Raw genomic sequence first — 21041 nt, 5'->3', positions numbered from 1 at the left:
GAGGACACCGGGACGCCAAAAGCAGGCGAATCTGAGATTGCAATTTGCTCACCCGGGCCTCTGGGAGGAAGACCTTCCCCAAGGAGGTGTCGAACAGCACCCCTAGGTACTCCAGACGCTGAGCCGGGACCAACCGACTCTTGGAAAGGTTGACCACCCAGCCCAGCGACCGGAGAAACTCCACCACCCGAGCTGTAACCCGGGAGCTTTCCTGCAACGACTTTGCCCGAATTAACCAGTCGTCCAGGTAGGGGTGTACCAGGATGCCCTCCGACCGCAAGGCTGCCGCGACGACCACCATCACCTTGGTGAACGTCCGGGGAGCCGTGGCCAGCCCAAAGGGAAGCGCACAGAACTGATAGTGCTGACCCAAGATCGCAAAGCGCAGGAAACGCTGATGAGAGGCCCGAATGGGAACATGCAAGTAGGCCTCCGTCAGATCGAGAGAAGTGAGAAACTCCCCCGGCTGAACCGCCAGAATGACCGACCGCAGAGTTTCCATACGGAAAGAGGGAATCTTGACCCCCTTCAAATCGAGGATGGGCCGAAAGGTCCCCTCCTTCTTGGGCACCACAAAGTAAATGGAGTACCTGCCCGTGCCCCACTCCGGAGGGGGCACTGGAACCACTGCCCAGAGATCTAGCAAGCGCTGAAGGGTCTGGCGAAAAGCCTGCGTCTTCCCAGGAGTCTGACATGGAGAAGCGAGGAAAAAGTCCGGCAGAGAGCGGGCGAACTCCAGGGCATAACCGTCCCGCACCACCTCCAGGACCCACTGATCGGACGTGATCTCGGCCCATTTGGGGAAAAAGTTGCGCAGCCGGGCCCCCACCGGAACCAAAGGGGGCGCTGGCAAGGCGTCATTGTGCAGGACGGGAAGCGGGAGAACCGGCGGAGGGATTCCCTGCCCCCCGACGGGCCCCCCGAAAGGGCTGCATGCGCTGGAAGAACCGACCCCGGGAAAACCCCGGAGACTGGAAAGAAGCAGCCCCACGCCCAGGGCGATACTTGCGAAATTCCCGCAAACGCCCCTGGGCCGCACCACCCCGAGACGCAGGGCGGGCACGGTCCTCCGGCAGAAGGGGAACTTTCGAGTCTGACAGAGTCTGAATCAACTTATCCAAGTCCTCTCCAAATAAAAACGACCCCTGAAAGGGAAATTTAGTAAGCTTAGCTTTGGACGCAGCATCCGCCGCCCAAGCGCGCAGCCACAACACACGCCTTGCGGCCACGCCAAAAGCCATAGACTTAGCCGAGATCCGCACCAAGTCATATAGAGCATCTGAGAGGAATGAGGCAGCCATCTCAATCTTCGCTACCTCCTGATCCACCAGAGACCAGTCATCAGACTCCCGATCCAAGACACGCTCCGCCCACCGAAACACGGCGCGAGCGACCAGTCCCCCACAAATAGCCGCCTGGACCCCAAAAGCAGAAACCTGAAAATTTTGCTTAAGAATGTTCTCCAACTTGCGCTCCTCGGAGTCCCGCAAGGCAGAACCGCCCTCAACAGGCACGGTATGCCGCTTAGAAATTGCCGAGACCACCGCATCAACGACTGGCGAAGCTAACGTAGCCCGATCCCCTTCTGGAATGGGATACAGGCGAGCCATGCTGCGCGCCAGCCGAAACGGCGTCTCCGGCGTTTTCCACTGCTCCAGAATAATATCCCGAATATCCTGATGCATAGGAAAAGAGCGGGAAACGGAACGGATCCCCCGTAACAGAGGGTCCCCCACACGCGGAGTCTCCGGCGGCGCGTCCTCAAAACGCAAAACCGAAGAAACCTGTTGAATAAGGTCAGGCAGCTCATCTCTCTGAAAAAGGCGCACCACAGACGCCTCTTCACCGGAGAACGGGAAACCCGACAACCCGCCGCCAGCTTCCGTCCCCTCCAGAGGGTCCTGGAATTCCTCAGAAGGGTCCAGGTCCTCCTCCAGACCGACACGTTCCTCCGACCACAAATCCTCGTCCCACGACACCCGCAGACGCTTGGACAAGGGAGGCGGCGGAGGGGACGTCACGTCAGACGAGAGAGGCAAAGCCGCAGGGAGCGCGGAGGAAACCCCACCCCCCGAAACCCCCTGGGCGCAACCGGGACCCCCAGCCGCCTGAAAATAGGCTCTGCATAAAGAAAAGAAAAAATCAGGAGAAAAACCCCCCGAGGGTCCCAAGGGACTCCCTGCCACAACAGGGGACCCAGCAGAAACCTGCCCCTGCATAGTCAAAACAGGGGGAAGGTCACCTGAGGTGGAAGACAAAATGGAGGGGCCAGTCAGAGAAGATGGCGGTTTTCCCGCCAAAAAAGCTCCCTCCATAGCCTGAAGCGGCTGAGAAACCTGAACAGTCTCAGCCGCTAAAGCAGGCAAGCCGGCATCAGCTGTCAAAATATCAGCTGAGAGGGAATCCTCAAAAACCCGACCGTCGGTGGCTCGGGGAATCCCTCCGTGGGCGGACGGAGAAGACCGGGCTTCCCCACCGTTCCCTGCCGACTCGCGAGGCACCATCGGCGGGGAGCTCTGGGCGCCTGCAGCCGCTGCCGACGGAGCTCCTCCACCACACCGGCCTGAACACCGCTTGCACAGGCCGGCCGCGAGTGCCTCGCGTCTGGAGCACAATGAGCACTTTTTCCCTTTAGAAGTGCTCATTGCTCCATACGCGACCTAGCTGTAAAAAAGTGCCGGTTAGTTGAAAAAATACAGTAAAATACAGTTTTCTTAAAGGGAAACAACCCTCCAGACCAGCACTACCTCAGGATTTTTTTTTTTTTTTCACAGAACAGACTCCACAGGCTCTCGAAGCAATATGCCTTGCTTGATTTAGGGGGCAAGGCTTACTGCTGAGGCTCCTCTAAAAAAATGTGGGGAGGTGGAGGAAGTGGGGGGAGGGACCCCGCTCGAGACCCGCCGGGTTTGACACCCCCCGAGGTCGGACGAACCCCCAAACAGAGTCCGCCCAAGCTCCGTCCGGCCAAAAACAGGGACAATAAACCCCCTAAACAAATTCCAACAGCCCTACCAAGGGAGATGGGTACAGATCACTCAACACCTGCTGGAGACTGAAAGAAGACTGAGGGAAATAGAGAAGGGAGGATAGTATATACTGTCCCAAAGTTTTGTTTTCAGTCTCCACCTGCTGGTCATGATTAGATATATACCCATTCGTAAAGTTAACCTCTACTGGTCTGGAGAGTGCTAAAGAATGGGGTTCTCAACTTGTATTCGGATCGACTTATATTCGAGTATATACGGTACACACAATATAACCTTATTCATACATAATGGTAACAACACAAAGCACACTATACGCAGAGAAAATGTTAATTATTTATATTCAGGGTTTTTTTTTCAGAGGTCAAGGAAGATTACTTTAAAATATGCAATGTCACCTCAGGAACAATTGTAGAAAAATAGACAAATATAGTGCAAAATATAGACAGCAGATATAAATTCTCAAAACTGACACATTTCGATCACTAAATTGAAAAAAAAAATATATATATATATATATTTTTTTTTTCCTTCCTTTGTTGTCTGGTGATTTCATGAGTCTTTGGTTGTATTTCCTTCTCATTTTGCATCCAATATTTCTTTCTTTTTGTCTCCTGCATGCTTCCTCTCCTCCAAACCTCATTCCCTATCCCAACCAACATCTTTCTTTGTCCCTCCGTGAGTCCAACTTTTCCTCCTCTCTATTCCACCCTTATTGGTAACATGTCTCCCTCTCTCTCTCACTATCTGTCTTTCTCTCAATTCATCCCTTACTGCAAAGGGAGTGGGGAAAGAGAGAGAGATCCAGGGAGCATCTCTCCCACCCCCTCTACTGCCACATCCAACATTTCTCCCTCTCTCATCCCCCGGATAATGAGCAACAATTTTCACCACTGCCCACCAGCCCCATGCCTATTTCTCTTTCTATCACCCCTCTCCAGCACAATGCCACATCTCTCCCTCCATCACTAAGTCCAATATTCCTCCCCCTTTCATCTCCTTCAATCTGTCCCTCTGGTCCTTCTCCACCACCATATCCAACATTTTTCCCTCTCATCCTTCTCTTCCCCATACATCTCTACCTTAATCCTCTCTCTATGCCCAACAATTTTCCTCTTTCTTCCCTTCCCCATGTGCACCATTTCCTTCCCTCTCATTCATACATTTATGCCCAACAATTCTCATAGGTTAGTGCTTCCTTCCTTCCTTCCTTCTATGTCCCAAGTTCATGCCCCTCTTCCTGCCTTTGTCCCAAGTTCTCCCCTCCTTTTCTCACCTCTCCCTTACTTGCTACAATGCGCTCGCTCCCTTCAGGGCCATCCAACTCGGCTGCTCTTTCCTGCCTTCAGCCACACAGGGATACGTTGCAGGCAGCGTTTTTTACATGCTGCATGTGGCAGACCTACAAGCCTTCCCTCTGATGTCAGAGAGAAGGCTTCTGGGTCAGCCATGTGCTGCATGGACTGCCCATGATGCATCCCTATGTGGCTGAAGGCTGGAAGGAGCAGCCCTGAACGAGGTAAAGCACAGTTACTTACCGTAACAGGTGTTATCCAGGGACAGCAGGCATATATTCTCACATGTGGGTGACGTCATCTACGGAGCCCCGATGCGGACAGCTTTTTCAAGCAAACTTGATTGAAGATTTAAAGTTTGCTCTGCTGCTCCACGCATGCGTGCCTTCCTGCTCCACTAGAGGGCGCATCTCCCCCTCGTGGTCTCCAGTTCACTTAACCAGCAAAGAAGCCAACCTCGGGGAGGCGGGCAGATTGTGAGCATATATGCCTGCTGTCCCTGGATAACACCTGTTACGGTAAGTAACTGTGCTTTATCCCAGGACAAACAGGCATGATATTCTCACATGTGGGTGACCTCCAAGCTAACTGAAAAGGGGTGGAGGGAAGTTGGCAATTTAAGCAAATAGATTACGCAGTACCGATTGGCCGAAACGGCCATCGCTCCTGGACAATGTATCCAGGCAGTAGTGGGAGGTGAAAGTATGAACCGAAGACCACATGGCAGCCTTGCAGATTTCCTCAATGGGTGTGGACCGGAGGAAGGCTACGGAGGCTGCCATCGCTCGGACTTTATGTCCCGTTACTCGACCATGCAGTGCGACACCAGCCTGAGCGTAGCAAAAAGAAATACAAGCAGCCAACCAGTTGGACAAGGTGCGCTTGGAAACTGGGCGACCCAGCCGATTAGGGTCGAAGGACAAAAACAATTGTGGGGCTGTCCGATGAGACTGAGTGCATTGGAGGTAAAAGGCCAACGCTCTCTTACAGTCAAGCGTGTGTAGCGCCGTCTCTCCGGGGTGAGAGTGGGGCTTGGGGAAAAATACTGGCAAGACGATGGACTGGTTGAGATGAAAATCAGACACCACTTTAGGCAAGAACTTAGGGTTAGTGCGGAGGACCACCTTGTCATGATGGAATACCGTGAAAGGTGGGTCCGCCACCAGCGCCTGTAGCTCGCTGACTCGCCGAGCGGAAGTGAGAGCGAGCAGGACGATCACCTTCCAAATGAGGAATTTCAGATGGCATTTGTCTAATGGCTCAAAAGGGGGTTTCATGAGTTGAGCCAGGACCACATTAAGATCCCAAACCACTGGGGGAGGTTTGAGAGGGGGGTGGACATTCAAAAGACCTTTCATGAAACGAGAAACTAAGGGATGGAGTGAAAGGGCTTTTCCTTCCAGGGGTTGATGGAAGGCAGCAATTGCACTAAGATGTACCCGAATGGAGTTGGTCTTTAGGCCGGAGTGAGAAAGATGGAGCAAATACTCCAGGACCAAGGGGACCGGGACCGACACCGGGTCCTGGTCGTGCGAGGAGCACCAGGACGAGAATCTGGTCCACTTTTGGGAATAGCAGGTTCTAGTCGAGGCCTTCCTCGAGGCTTCCAGTATTTCTTTGACTGATTGCGACACAGGGAGAGAAGTCAGGGGGAGAGAAACCAAGCATTCAGATGAAGAGACTGAAGATTTGGATGCAACAGCGAACCCTGGCTCTGCGATAGCAGAGAGGGAAACAGAGGCAGAGGCAGTGGATCTCTGGTACTGAGTTGAAGTAGAAGGGAAAACCAAGGCTGGCGTGGCCACCGAGGAGCAATCAAGATCATGGTGGCTCGCACTGGTTTGAGATGGACCAGCGTCCGCAGAATCAGAGGAAAAGGCGGAAACGCGTAAAGAAACCTTCCCTCCCAATCTAGGAGGAAGGCGTCGGCCTCGAGGCGGTCAGGGGAGTACATCCGGGAGCAGAATTGAGGGAGTTTGTGGTTGAGGGGGGAGGCGAACAGATCTATCTGAGGAGTCCCCCACTTCTCGAACACCTGTCGTAAGGTTTGAGCATGCAGCGACCACTCGTGTGGCTGGAGAAGGCGGCTGAGTCTATCTGCCAGGCAGTTTCGCTCTCCTTGTATGTACACCGCTCGAAGGAAGATGTTGTTGGAGAACGCCCACTTCCAGAGACGCAGGGCTTCCTGACAGAGGGCCCGAGACCCCGTCCCCCCTTGCTTGTTTACGTAGTACATTGCTACCTGGTTGTCGGTAGCAGATGTTGAACCACCCGGTTGTGGAGCAGATGTTGAAAAGCCACAGCGGCGAGATAGATGGCCCGAAGCTCCAGCACGTTGATGTGGCAGCGGCGGTCCTCTGTTGACCACATCCCCTGAGTGCGTAGGCCATCCAGGTGAGCTCCCCAAGCGTACTCCGATGAATCCGTGGTGAGTACTTTGCTGTGTGGAGGGGCGAGAAAAAGTAAACCTTTTGAATAGATTTGAAGAGTCGGCCCACCAGAGGAGCGATCATTGCAAGGAAGGAGTCACTGTCACGGGACGGTCGATTGGGTCCCGGTCCTAACGCCATTGGGAGGCCAGGGTCCATTTAGGAATCCTCAGGTGGAGGCGGGCGAAGGGTATGACGTGGACGGTAGAGGCCATGTGGCCCAGGAGAGTCATCATCTGCTGAGCTGATACCGAGGTCAGCAGTGAAATCCTTCGGCTCAGACTTACTAACGCCTCTTGACGTGGAGGGGGAAGGAAGGAGCGGAGTCGAACCGTATCCAGCACGGCCCCGATGAACTGTAAGGACTGAGAGGGGCGCAGTTGGGATTTTGGGAAGTTTACCTCGAACCCCAGACCTTGAAGGTAAATAATAGTCTGTTGGGTCGCTGAGATAACCCCCTCTCTGGACGAGGCTTTGATCAGCCAGTCGTCTAGGTAGGGGAATACCTGGAGGCCCTGCGCGCGTAAGGCACCTGCGACCACCACGAGGCACTTCGTGAAGACTCGGGGTGACGACGCCAGGCCAAAGGGGAGGACTCGGTATTGTAGGTGCAGGTCCCCCACCTGGAAGCGCAGGTATTTGTGGTGAGCGGGGTGCACTGGAACATGTGTGTAGGCTTCCTTCAGATCGAGGGAGCAGAGCCAATCGCCCTCGTCGATGAGAGGGTAGATAATCGGTAGGGAAAGCATCTGGAACTTTCCCCGCACCAGAAATTTGTTGAGTCGCCTCAAGTCTAGAATTGGGCGCAGGTCTCCCGTCTTCTTTGGTACCAGGAAGTAACGGGAGTAGAACCCTTTCCCCTGTTGGTCGGGGGGAACCACCTCCACTGCCCGTAGGCGAAGCAGTTCTCGAGCTTCTGAGAGAAGGAGGGGTAACTTAGTTTGGTTGGGAGGGCACGCTCTTGGAGGATTGTCTGGAGGGTTTTCCCGAAAGTTGAGAGAGTATCCTGATGAGATCACACCAAGGACCCATGCGTCCGACGTGACTTGTTCCCAGCGCTGGTAGAAGGCTCTGAGGCGTCCCCCGATGGGAAGGAGGCCTGGGGCTGTGGCGGAGGGGGCCAGCCCCCATCCGCTTATCCCGTCAAAAGGACGGGGATGATTTGGCGGTCGCAGGCGGTTGGGACTTGGGGGGAGCCCGATGGTGAGCTTGCGGGCGTCTGGGTGGAGGCCGTGAGAAGGCAGGGGTGGACTTTTGAGGGTAACGGCGAGGAGGGGCCCTGAACGGCCTGGACGTTGGCGGTTTTGTTTTTTTGCCGAACGAGGGAGGCAAACGAGCGTTCGTGCTCTGAAAGGCGTTTCGTAGCTGCCTCGATAGTGTCATCAAAAAGTTCTTTGCCCACGCAGGGGAGGTTAGCTAACCGGTCCTGTAAGTTGGGGTCCATGTTGACGAGGCATAACCAGGCTAGGCGGCGCATGGCGATAGCGAAGGCTGCCACTCTGGAGGAAAGTTTGAAGCCATCATAGGCCGCGTGAAATAAATGGAGGTGTAGGTTGGAGAAGACCTCCAGGAGTAGGTTAAAGGCTCCTTGGCGTGAGGCCGGCAGGTCGGTCGCAAAGGCTCCCAACAGTCCAATGAGATGAGTAGGACGTGAAGGTGAAAGTGTAACTTTGTACCCTAGAGGCCATCATAGAGTTCTGGTACAGTCTTCTGCCGAACTTGTCCAGGGTTCGGCCCTCTCGACCTGGGGGGACCGCCGCTGAGACCCGGGAGGGGTGGGCCTTTTTCAGGGAAGATTCTACCAACAGCGACTGGTGGGAGAGCTGTGGTTGCTCAAAACCTGGGTATGGTACTGTACGGTACTTGGACTCCATTTTGGAGGGGACAGCTGTTACCATATAGGGGGTCTCCAGATTCCTGAAGAAAGCCTGTTGGAGTACCTGATTGGGCGGTAAGCAAAGGGACTCTCTGGGCGGCGACAGTAGATCTAGTTCCGCCAGGTACTCTTTAGAGTATCTTGAGTCGGACTGGAGGTCTAAGTTCAGAGCGTGGCCCATGTCCTGGACAAAGCAAGTGAAGGAGGGGCGAGACGTTCCCGGGGCCCCGTGCGGGGACGGTGAACGAGACCTCCGTCGGGCGGAGAAGGACGGGGAGGCTTCCCTCGAGTATCGAGGTTCATGCTCTGACCCGTGCTCCGAGACCGGGGAAACACTGTGGCAGTGTTCCGGGGTCGAGGACCTGCGTCGTCTCGAGGAGCCCCTCTGAGACGATGCCGGGGTACGGGGTACCAATCGATGTCGAATCGGTGACCTCGACCCGGACTCCCTCGGCAAAAGCCTGGGACCTCGGCTCGGAGCCCCGGTCCGAGGGGGAGTTAGGAGGATGTGAGGGTTGGAGAGTGATAACTCAGTCACCTTCAGTGGTCCTGTACGGGGCGTCGGTGAACGGCCTCATAGTGTGGGAGAACTCCGGGCCTTCTTAGAGGTACGGCGGTTGGAGGTTTCGGTCGTTTTAGCGCGACGCTTTGCCCCACAGCGGTCCGAGGAGGGGGAGCGTCTCGGGTGCCTCGGGGAGGAATCCGAGGAGGATGGAATGCGGCGAAGCTGGCGCTTTGCCCCGGGGGGGCTCGACGCGAGGCTCAGGCTGGTCTGACGCACGTGAGGTCGAGGTCGGGGCCGGTTGTAGATGGGCAAGTGCAGCGGACAGCTCAGACGAGATCATCGCCCAGAGCAGGTCCTGGAAAACGGGCACGGACAGCATCGAGGGCATGTCCGATGCCTCGGTGCACTCCACCGGGGGCGACCTCGTATCAGAGTATTCCCGGGTGGTGGAGGCACGGCCCGAAGGCTTAGAAGGCTTCGCCGGGGCTGAAAGCATGAGGCTTCCACCATGCGTCGCCGGTGTCCCCGAGGCTGGCTTCTTCGCTGGTGCGGAACCTGAAGAAGGAAGAGGAGACTTACCCGGGGCCGAGGCTTTTTGCTGTCCCGAGGTCTTCGGGGTCGAGTCTCGAGGTGGTGCCGAGGTATTCGGGGCCGAGGTCAAGGCCGGGGTCGAGGCCGGGGCCGACCTCGAGGCCGAGGTAGAGGGTTGGTCGGCGGTGAAAAGGTCCGCCATGCGGGCTTTTCTTCGACGAAGGGCCCGGTTCTGAAAAGTAGCGCACTGGGGGCAGGAGTCGGTTGGATGGGCGGCCCCCAGGCAGAGGATGCACCGGCGATGCGGGTCTGTGATGGAAAGAAGCCGCTCGCACCGGGTGCACTTTTTAAAGCCGGTCAAAGGCCGGGACATAGAAAAACGAAACTGGCCGAGGCCCAAGTAGCCACGCGGCCGCAGTGACCCGGAAGCCTCCGGGTCGGTCAAAAAGGAGCAGGAACAGATAAAAAAATTAAATAAAATGCGCACAGCGACTAAATCACTAAAACAAGAAAAAATCGCGGTGCTAGAAGGCAGTTGGGGCAGAGCCTAAAAAACACGTCTTCTAGGCTCGGCGGAAAAATTTGAACTGGAGACCACGAGGGGGAGATGCGCCCTCTAGTGGAGCAGGAAAGCACGCATGCGTGGAGCAGCAGAGCAAACTTTAAATCTTCAATCAAGTTTGCTTGAAAAAGCTGTCCGCATCGGGGCTCCGTAGATGACGTCACCCACATGTGAGAATATCATGCCTGCTTGTCCTGGGATAACTGGGATCTTCCACTGACCCAGAAGGCTTCCCTCTGCCATCGGAGGGAAGCCTTTTTTGCTTGGCTTCAGCGGATGGGAGAATGCAGGAAGGAGGGCATGAGATCCCCAGCAGCGACTAGTGATTGAGGAGGAAGGGGGGTGGGAGACCCACACAGTACTCCGTACCCCAAACTAGCGGCTCGTGTATGTATCGTGTGTTCAGAAACTCTGGGCTACAGAAATGGAAAAGCATGGAACTTTTTTGCAATCCTCATCAAAATGGGTCAGACCTTGGAGTTTCTGAAGTCTATTTGTCAGAAATGACTAGGCAACTAATTACTTGTGAGATTTAGGAAGCAAGCTGCTCTTTGCAAAACAAATTCACCACTCTTCTAGTTACAAGGACTATATATCCTTCATCCCTCCAAAGTGCCACACTTTCTCCATATAACTTCTCAAATGCTGACTAAACATATTTCCCCACCAAATTGTTGAATTACATGGCTGTTGTGCCTTGCTTTTATCTGCTTCCCTTTTTGGTTGTATGTTCCCTTTGCAATTGCTAATAAAGATATTAAAAAAAAACAAAAAAAAAAACATTTCCCCAATGGCTCACTTTTCCTCTAGAACCTATACATCTTAGGGGTCAACCAGTCAGTCCCCTTATTATTCCCCCTTATTTGCTGAGCCCACCTGCTGAGCTAGTAAAGTCTGCAGAGACTGATCCTTTATTCCTTTGTTCTAGGGTTCTGTTCTAGTAGCTTGATACAGCTATCTGTAAGCCCTATACATCAGCTGAACAAAACCAGGCAAAAAATACCTGCTTTGAATCTTACTCAAAACACTAGGAAAGATACCTCACTATTAGAGAATGACACGGTGACCAAAACGGTGTGGGAGGAGTGCTCACTGTGGGTACGGTGACAAGGCCATCCACTGCACCGTGGAGCAGTGAAAGGCCTTGTCTCCGCAGTTAAAGGAGGGAGTGCGGGCAGTCACCGATCGCGTGCAGCCCCCTCCCTCCTTCCTTCCTTCCTTCCTACCTGAATCTATCTCCCTCCCTCCCTCCCCTTCGCACAGCATTCCAAGTTTGAGTAACTTGTTCAAAGCCGCTGGAGCCTGCGTGCAGTTGCGTGCATCTATGGCCAGAAGCTTCTCCTCTGACGCAACTTCTGCCGCGAAGGTAAGGGGGAGGGAGATGTTCGGACCGCGCAAAGGATGCCGAAGGGTAGTGAGGTGGTGAGATGGGAGGGTGGAGGAAAGGAAAGGAACAGACGCTGAAGGGGGGATGGCGAGGAACAGATGCTGAAATGAAATGAGGAACAGATAATGGGGAGAAGATGCTGAAGGGAAATGGGGAAGAGAGAGTGGGGAGAAGATGCTAAAGGGAAATGGGGAACAGAGAGTGAGGACAAGACGCTGAAGGGAAATAGGGAACAGAGAGTGGGGAGAAGACGCTGGAAGGGAAGAAGCCTGATGTCAGACTATGGAGGGAGTGGAGGGAAGAAGATGGGTGCCAGACCAATTGGGGGTGGGTGAAGAGAGAGGCACAGTAACAGAGCAAATGGAAGACAAAGACAGTGGATGGAAGGAATTGAATGAGATGAGGAAAGCAAAAACCAGACAACAAAAGTAGAAAAAAAAATTTCTATTTATTTTCTTTTTTTTGCTTTAGGGTAAAGTAGTCCCTCAGGGATCACCCCTATCCCCTATTCTTTTTAACATCTATATGTCCTCCATGAAACTCCTCCAATTATCCCCCCTTGAAACAATCTACACATACGCTGATGACATCCTTGTCCTCCTTGAGACAGACCAGAACCTCACCAACCTCCACGAAAACATTACAGCTTGCATAATGAGACTCCATTCCTGGTCCTTCTCGGTACAGATGAAATTGAATGAATCAAAAACAAAATTACTCTGGCTCGGCCCAAAATTAGAACACCTGCCCACCCTCTTCGCACTACCCTCAGGCGCTGCACTGCAGCTTGAGTTCTCAAGCAAGGTCATTGGCATCATTATCGATTCTTCTCTTTCCCTCAATGACCACCTCAACTCCTTGGCTAAATCATGCTTTTTCAGCTTTCACATGCTGAGGAAAATAAGATCCTATTTTCGCCAACAAAATTTCGCCGTCCTTGTCCAATCCATTATCCTCTCCAAATTAGACTACTGCAATGCCATCTACTTAAGCCTATCAAAAAAAGTCTTCAAAGACTCCAGCTAATCCAGAATACTGCAGCCAAGTTGATCTTTGCAAAACGCGAGTCTGACCATGTCTCCCCACTCCTAGCCAAACTTCACTGGCTCCCAGTGATTTCCAGAATCCATTTCAAATGCTCCTGCCTGGCTTTTAAAATCATTCATGGCATCCTTCCTCCCTTAAATCCACTATCTTATAACTCCTCGAATCCTGACTCTACCAGATTCGCCAAAAGGTATAAATTATCCTTCCCCTCTCTACACGGTATTCTCTATGTAGGCAAACTGGGAAAATTCCTTCTCTTCAGAATCACAGGTCCTTGGAACGACCTTACTACCCCGCTGCGGAACCTGGGCTCCCTCCAATTATTCCGCAAGCAACTGAAAACCTGGCTTTTCACTAAAATGTAATTCTATCCCCCCTTACTCTTCTCTTCTATATATAAGTTCATGTAAACCTTTTTTTCCTTCTCTTCCTATATTTTAAGTTCTTGTAAACTGTGCCGAGCTCCACAACATCCGTGGAGATGATGCGGTATATAAACTTAAGGTTTAGTTTAGTATATTAGTTGTGTTGATAAAAATTTATAAACAAAGCCCTGCCAGCTGAACATCTCTTTCTCTAGTTCAGCAGCCAGAATTTTGATTTATAAGGAAGGAATAAACTAAATATTGCTTGTATGGATGCTGCGGGGATAGTAGTCACAGGGACGGGCAGGGAAAGTGGGGATGGGGACAGTGGTTGCGGAGACGGGGACAAATTTTTTCCCCATGTCATTCTCTACTCACCTGGTTCCTACTCAGGGTTAAGCTGCATTGCCATGTGGTCAGGGTCCAAAATGACTTTTTCCCTTCACACTTGTGGAACAGTTAATACCCTTTAAAAATGACTTGTAGCTTGCTGCTGTCATTGGGATTGGGGGGGGGGAGGGGAAGGAAGGAGAAATAATTGGAAATGTGCAATGGAGAAGTGTTCCTACCTTTTATTTCCCCATACTAGCACCATAGATTGTGGCTGCTCTACAACACAGCACACCACTTACACCATGAACTGGACTTTTATCAGCTGAGGGTCTTGCAGTTGAGGAACCTTTAACCAATGTTGGTTCTCCTCAGAGTACAGGAAGGGTCACCAGGACTTCTCTCCAACTGAGGTCACCAGTGACTTAATAATTTGAACTGCTCTGAGAAAGCTATCCCTTTCGCAGAACATTTTTTTTAACCCAATTTTATCAAGCAACCTGAAGACTAAACAGAGCACAGATTCCTTAAGCTACTAGCTCATGGCCTCTAAGCCAGCCTTTTCCTAGGCTTAGAGCTCCAGGAACTATAGAAGTGAACCCATAAGAAATTTCCCCAAGGATAGATATGGGAATTGACCCCTTAACTGTTTTCCAGAAGCCCTACTATCTTGATCCAGGGTCACAGAAAGAAGAACAGAGAACCCTCTGAGCATCACTACATTAGACTAGTCAAGATATCAGAACTATCTGCAGGAGACAGGTCATAAACCACTTATTCGAACTAGTCTGGTCAAGATGCAGAAGAATGCAGATTTCATTTTTGTTTTTATTGATCTTTTGCCTTGTATAGACAAATATGTCTACTACATTAAATTACAATTTTTACATTGTTAAACTATTAATAACTCTGTATACACCTCAAACATTCTGTGGTTTTTGAACAGTTCATGCAATAAGTCTTCAACTATTATATATGAATTCCACAGTAAATCCTATCTAATTAGCATTTGTTACTAGTTATACTAATGCATCATGACAGATCCCACACAGTTCCTCTTTTGAAATCTTTCAGAGAAGCACTGTGTAAGTTCTTTGACCCCTGTACTAAAATAAGCTTTTTATTATAACTCATACAGCTTCCTAATTAATCTAATCTAATTTTGCTAGTGTAATGCTTTAGAACAGGGGTGTCCAACCTGTGGCCAGAGGGCCACATGCGGCCCCGTGAAGTATTTTGTGCGGCCCTGGTCGAGGGCGATGCAGTGTTTTCCTCTGCTGCCCTTGGGTGTTTACCATCTTGCCTGCTCCCTCCTCTGTCTTGCTGCAGCATTTGCGCGTTTGTGCGGCCCCAGAAACATTTTTTTCAGCCAATGCAGCCCAGGGAAGCCAAAAGGTTGGACACCCCTGCTTTAGAACATTTACAAAGAACATACACATTTGTGAGTAAAGGGAAGCATATTTACTGCACCGAGTCAAAGAAGAAAACTACTAACTGCTCATCTTTCACAAACTTTAATATTCTGAATTTAAACAGAAAGGAATACCTCTTCCACATAATCATGGCCAACTGGCTGAACGTCGCTCTGTAATGCAGCAAGAGTGGTGGACTGTAATGTTTCTGACGCAGTATCTATTTTAGCCTCTTGTGTTTGAACAGTAGCTATTGATGGCATGGCCTTGGAATTTTCAGTTGTTTTTATTTCCTCTATTTTGCTGCCCGATGTCTGCAGTTTATTCCCTCCTAAAAATATAATTTGGGAAAAAAAAAATCTTAGGTAGAAATCAAATTAATCCTTCATTTACATACAAAAATAGTGCTCAAACCAGGGTTGCAGAGGTGGTGGCGGCTGCTTGATGATCTCCAAGAGTCGAGGATTGATATGCATTGTATAAACTAACTGTTATAAAAAATTGTAGAATGGGAACCTTAGTACACCTTTGGCGCCAGATTTTTATTTGGAAATGTACCAATGTTGTATAATAAGGGGGGGGGGGGGGAATTTGTATAAGAACATAAGAATGGCCTTACTGGGTCAGACCAATGGTCCAACAAGCACAGTAGCCCGTTCTCATGGTGGCCAATCCAAGTCACTAGTACCTGGCCAAAACCCAAGGAGTAGCAACATTCCATGCTACCGATCCAGATCATGGTTACTGTTGTGAAGCAGGGAGTGTGTACCAAAGGAACCTTGGTTGTTCTCTTTATTGTTGTCATCTGTGGCTTTGGCTTGTATTTTTGTTTCAATTTATTTTTCAATAAAGCTACTATTAAAAAAAACCAAATAACAGAACAGGGTCAGGACACTGGCATAAAAGCAAAGTAGCAGGTGTTTTCCAAGGACAGAATGGCCAATAATCTCACATGTGGGTGTCATATCCAAGGAGCCTCAAGTGCGGCTGCTAAGAAGCATGCATACAGCTTTAAATCTTGAAGACAGAACCCATCTGCGTATGTATATGTTGGTGCCTTCAAGCTGGCCTCACGAGTACAGAACCAGCAGTACAATATATAGCTAAAGTATTCAACTCCTAGGGGAAATGGGAGGGTATGTGAGATTACTGGCTTGCTACAAAGTCAGTTAAGGCAATAGTGTAGCCTTTAGAGCAGCGGTTCTCAACCTGTGGGTCGCGACCCCTTTGGGGGGTCGAACGACCCTTTCACAGGGGTCGCCTAAGACCATTGGAAAATACATATTTCTGATGGTCTTAGGCACTGTTCTTCAACCGCCGGTCCACAGGGCCAGCACGTCCATCGGGCCCAAGACAGCGTTCTTCAGCTGCCGGTCCACGGTGCAATCAACGAGGCGTCTTCGGGCCCGCTCCCAGAGTGCTGCAGTGCACAAAGCCGTGGGAAAAGGCTCCTACATGCAGCCTGCGCCTGAACCGGAAGCCTTCTCCCTGACATCGCAACGTCAAAGGGAAGGCTTCCAGATGAGGTGAGGGACGCGCGCGAGGAGCTGCTGTTCACAGCTTTGTGCAATGCACTACTCGGGGAGCCGGCCCAAAGACGCTGCGTTGATCACACAGTGGATCAGCCCAAAGATAACACCTGGGGGCAGGCCAAAAGGCAAGGCACATGGAGGAAGAGAGACAACAACAGTAGGGTTAATGCTTTTATTTTTTTTATTTAGTGATTGATTTATCTGTTTTTTTTTTATTTAGTGATTGATTTGTCTGTTCAGGAAGAAATGCATGCTTCTTTTCCTCTTTTCCTTCTTGCAGAGTATTGCATCTTAGGATTTGTTTGTAAATATTAGTACTTTTAGTTTTTGGTCCTGTGTTCTGGTAGGAATGAATGTTGAAAAGCATACAGTGTGCTTTATGTATTTTAATTTTGTGGTTAACCATTATGTATTGTTAATACAATTATATTGTGTGTATTGTGTATATATGAAAAATGAATGGAAAAAATGGTGTTACAATTAGTACTATTATGGGGGCGGGGTCTGGGGTGGAGATTGAGTGGAGATGGGCACGACTTAGCCCAATGTTCTTCAACTGTTGGTCCGTGAACCAGTGCCGGTCCACAAAATAATTATTTTATTTCCGCCGGTCCACAGGTGTCAAAAGGTTGAAGAACTGAGACACCGCTCCTCTATCCATCTCCAGGCGGGTCCATCCACATGCAGATACGCCTAAATACATTTATTTGTAATTAGAAATAAATATTTCATAATATATAATTACATATTGTTTTTGTGATTAATCACTATGCTTTAATTATGTTCAATTTGTAACAATGAAAATACATCCTGCATATTAGATATTTATATTACAATTCATAACAGTAGCAAAATTACAGTTATGAAGTAGCAATGAAAATAATTTTATGGTTGGGGGTCACCACAACATGAGGAACTGTATTAAAGGGTCACAGCATTAGGAAGGTTGAGAACCACTGCTTTAGAGTCTCTGTTAGGGTTTTCTTGTTTAAGTTTTTTATTGAATTTTTTTTCCATTTAACAACAAGTGTCATAAATTTTCATACAATTATCTTAACAATACACTTGATATTTTTATAATATATTTTATATATAACATTTCTTGTCTTATTTTTCTTATGGTTTTATATATCATATAATTGTAATTATTTTTCTTATAAAGTTATACAATATATATATTGTAATGATTTTATCAATTATTATTTAAATATGAACCTTTTCCCCCTCCCTTTATTACGTTATTTTCATGTAAGAATATCATCTATTATAATATTTTATTTATAATGTATGATAAAGAGAATAATTCCCTCCCCTTAACCCCTCCCTCTTTATACTATTTTCTTATCATGGGAAAATGAAATTCAAATATTGCAATATTCTGTTAATGGTCCCCAAATCTTCTTGAACTTATTCATATATCCTTTTTGTGTTGCAAATGCATGTTCCATCTTATATATATGGCAAACTGAGTTCCACCAGAAATTATAGTTCAATCTGTCCCAATTTTTCCAATTATGTGTAATTTGCTGTACTGCTATTCCAGTCATTATAAATAAAAGTTTGTTGTTATTTGATGAGATCTGACTATGGGCTCTCATTGTAGTACCAAATAGAATTGTATCATATGTCAAGGCTACTGGATTTGCTAACATCCTATTTATTTGGGGCCAAATTGATTTCCAAAATGTTAATATGAATGGACAATAGAATAAAAGATGATCTAATGTCCCTGCTTCTAGATGACAATGCCAGCATCTATTAGACTTAGAGCTATCAATTCTATGTAAACGTGTAGGGGTCCATAGAGCTCTATATAAAATAAAAAACCAAGTTTGTCTCATAGATGCTGACATTGTACATCTTATCCTCTAAGACCAAAGTCGTGACCATTGAGATGCATTAATTTGATGCTTAATCTCAATGCTCCAAATATCTCTAAGACCATTTTTTTTTTTTATGTATAAATTCAGATATTAATTTATACCACATTGCGGCCTGGTGTCCCATGGAATCTATCTGAAAACATAAGAATTCCATACTATGATAATTATTAAGATTTTTCCATTCAGAGAACCCTGTCTGAATGGCCTGCTTCAATTGCAACCATCTGAAATATTGTGATTTATTTAAACCAAATTTATTTTGCAATTGTGAAAACTCAAGCAGTTTACCTTTATTTATTACATCTTCTAAAATACGAATTCCAGCCATCATCCAATGTTTCCAGATAATTTTAAAACTGCCAACTTTGATCTTTGGGTTAAGCCATATTGTTTGAGTCGTTGATTTAGTTATTGGAATAGGAGTTAGATTACTTATATATCTTATAGTTTTCCAAGTATCCATTAATATTTTATGATCTTTATATAACCTTGGCATTTGAATACTTATCACATGACTCAGACGTAAAGGAAACATTAATCTCCATTCTAACCAGAACCAATCTGGTATATGTTCAATGGGTTCTGGGAGGATCCAATACATACCATGACGCATAATATAGGCTTGATGGTACCTATAAAAATTTGGAAAAATTTACCCCTCCCTCCTCAATTGGTCTTTGTAAAGATACTAGAGCAATTCTGGGGGTTTTTCCAAGCCAAATAAATTTTGTTAATATTTTATCCAATTTTTTGTAAAAAGACCCCTGGAAAAAAATTGGTATCATACCCATTTGATAACAAACTATTGGTAAAATCATCATTTTTACAGTTTGCACTCTCCCCCACCAAGATATGCACAAAGGATTCCATTGCTCACACATTTCTGACACTTTTTGTAATAAATTTTTTTCATTGATTATCATAGTTTCTTCTATAGTTTTTGTAATCCAAATTCCTAAGTATTTTAATCCTTCCTCTTTCCAAATAAAAGAAAATGAGTCAAATAAACTTTTTGTACAATGTACGTTGAGTGGAAGTACTTCTGATTTATTCCAGTTTATTTTATATCCTGAAAATTTTCCAAATCTTTCAATCAGTTCGAGTAGCTTTGGAATGGTTGTTTCTGGATTTCTCAAATAAAGTAATATATCATCCGCATATGCTGATAATTTATATTCTCTATCTGAATGTGGAATACCCTGTATCTCCTTTATCTGTTCTATAGCTAATAACAAGGGTTCTAAAACGATATCAAAAAGCAAAGGAGATAGTGGGCATCCTTGTCTAACCCCTCTTTGTAGAATAAATTTTTCTGAAAAATCATTATTAATATATAATCTAGCAACAGGGGAGTTATACAATGCCTTTATTATTTGTATAAAACCGGATCCTATACCAAACCATTCCATTGTCTGAAACATGAAGGACCATTCCACTCTATCAAAAGCTTTTTCCGCATAGCACAGTTACTTACCGTAACAGGTGTTATCCAGGGACAACAGGCATATATTCTCACATGTGGGTGACGTCATCTACGGAGCCCCGGCGCGGACAGCTTTTCAAGCAAACTTGATTGAAGTTTCAAGTTTGCACACTGCACCACGCATGTGCATGCCTTCTCGCCCACTAGAGGGCGCATCCCACCTCGTGGTCCTCAGTTCCATAACTAGCAAGGAAGCCATCCCCGGGGAGGCGGGCGGGTTGTGAGAATATATGCCTGCTGTCCCTGGATAACACCTGTTACGGTAAGTAACTGTGCTTTATCCCAGGACAAGCAGGCATGATATTCTCACATGTGGGTGACCTCCAAGCTAACCAAAGTAGGGCAGGTGGGAGGATGGCAATTTAGGAAAACAGATTTTGCAAAACTGACTGGCCAAACCGGCCGTCACTCCTGGATAGAGTGTTCAGACAGTAATGAGAGGTGAATGTATGAACCGAAGACCAAGTGGCAGCCTTACATATGTCCTCCATCGGAGTGGATCGGAGGAAGGCTATCGAAGCTGCCATTGCTCGGACCTTGTGCCCCGTGACTCGACCCGGGGGAGGAAGGCCAGCCTGAGCGTAGCAAAAGGAAATGCAAGCGGCCAACCAGTTAGACAGAGTGCGCTTGGAAACTGGATGCCCTAATCGATTGGGATCGAAGGACAAGAACAATTGAGGAACCTTCCGATGAGACCTGGTGCGTTGAAGATAATATGCCAACGCCCTCTTACAGTCAAGCGTGTGAAGCGCCGTCTCGCCAGGATGGGAGTGGGGCTTCGGGAAGAACACAGGAAGGACAATGGACTGATTGAGGTGGAAGTCAGAAACAACTTTAGGTAAAAACTTAGGATGGGTGCGGAGAACCACCTTGTCGTGGTGAAAGACAGTGAAAGGAGGGTCCGCAACCAAGGCTTGCAACTCCCCAATCCGCCTGGCGGAGGTGAGGGCGATCAGAAACACCACCTTCCAAGTCAGAAATTTCAAGAGGGACTTGTTGAGTGGCTCAAAGGGGGGTTTCATCAGTTGAGCCAGGACCACATTCAAATTCCACACGACCGACGGAGGTTTAAGAGGGGGACAAACCCTGAGTAACCCTTTCATGAAGCGTGTCACCAAGGGATGGAGTGACAGAGGGCGTCCATCCAGAGGTTGGTGGAAAGCAGAAATCGCACTGAGATGAACCCGCACCGAAGTGGTTTTCAAGCCGGAGCGCGACAAATGGAATAAATAGTCCAAAACCGAGGATACCGGGACTGATACCGGATCCAGGTGAAAAGACGAACACCAGGTGGAAAACCTGGTCCATTTCTGCGCATAGCAAAGCCTCGTCGAGATCTTGCGGGAGGCTTCCAACACCTCCCTCACCGATTGAGACAGGTCCGGAGGAGTCAGGGAACAAGAAACCAAGCTGTCAG

At 48.5% G+C, this 21041-nt stretch overlaps 1 protein-coding gene across 3 annotated transcripts in view; it reads right to left on the bottom strand.

Annotated features, from left to right (window-relative positions):
- ZFR (zinc finger RNA binding protein) overlaps positions 1-21041 on the bottom strand; it is a 339213-nt gene that overhangs the window by 204719 nt on the left and 113453 nt on the right. For all 3 annotated transcript variants that reach the window (XM_033933312.1, XM_033933330.1, XM_033933320.1), the window contains exon 10: positions 14861-15057. In XM_033933312.1, coding sequence (XP_033789203.1) covers positions 14861-15057 — 197 coding nt within the window. The remainder of the gene's footprint in view (positions 1-14860; positions 15058-21041) is intronic.

The sequence above is a fragment of the Geotrypetes seraphini genome, chromosome 1 (assembly GCF_902459505.1).
Source record: "Geotrypetes seraphini chromosome 1, aGeoSer1.1, whole genome shotgun sequence".
NCBI lineage: Eukaryota > Metazoa > Chordata > Amphibia > Gymnophiona > Dermophiidae > Geotrypetes > Geotrypetes seraphini.
Note: the sequence above shows the minus strand (reverse complement) of the source record. Positions and strands in the feature narration are given on the sequence as shown.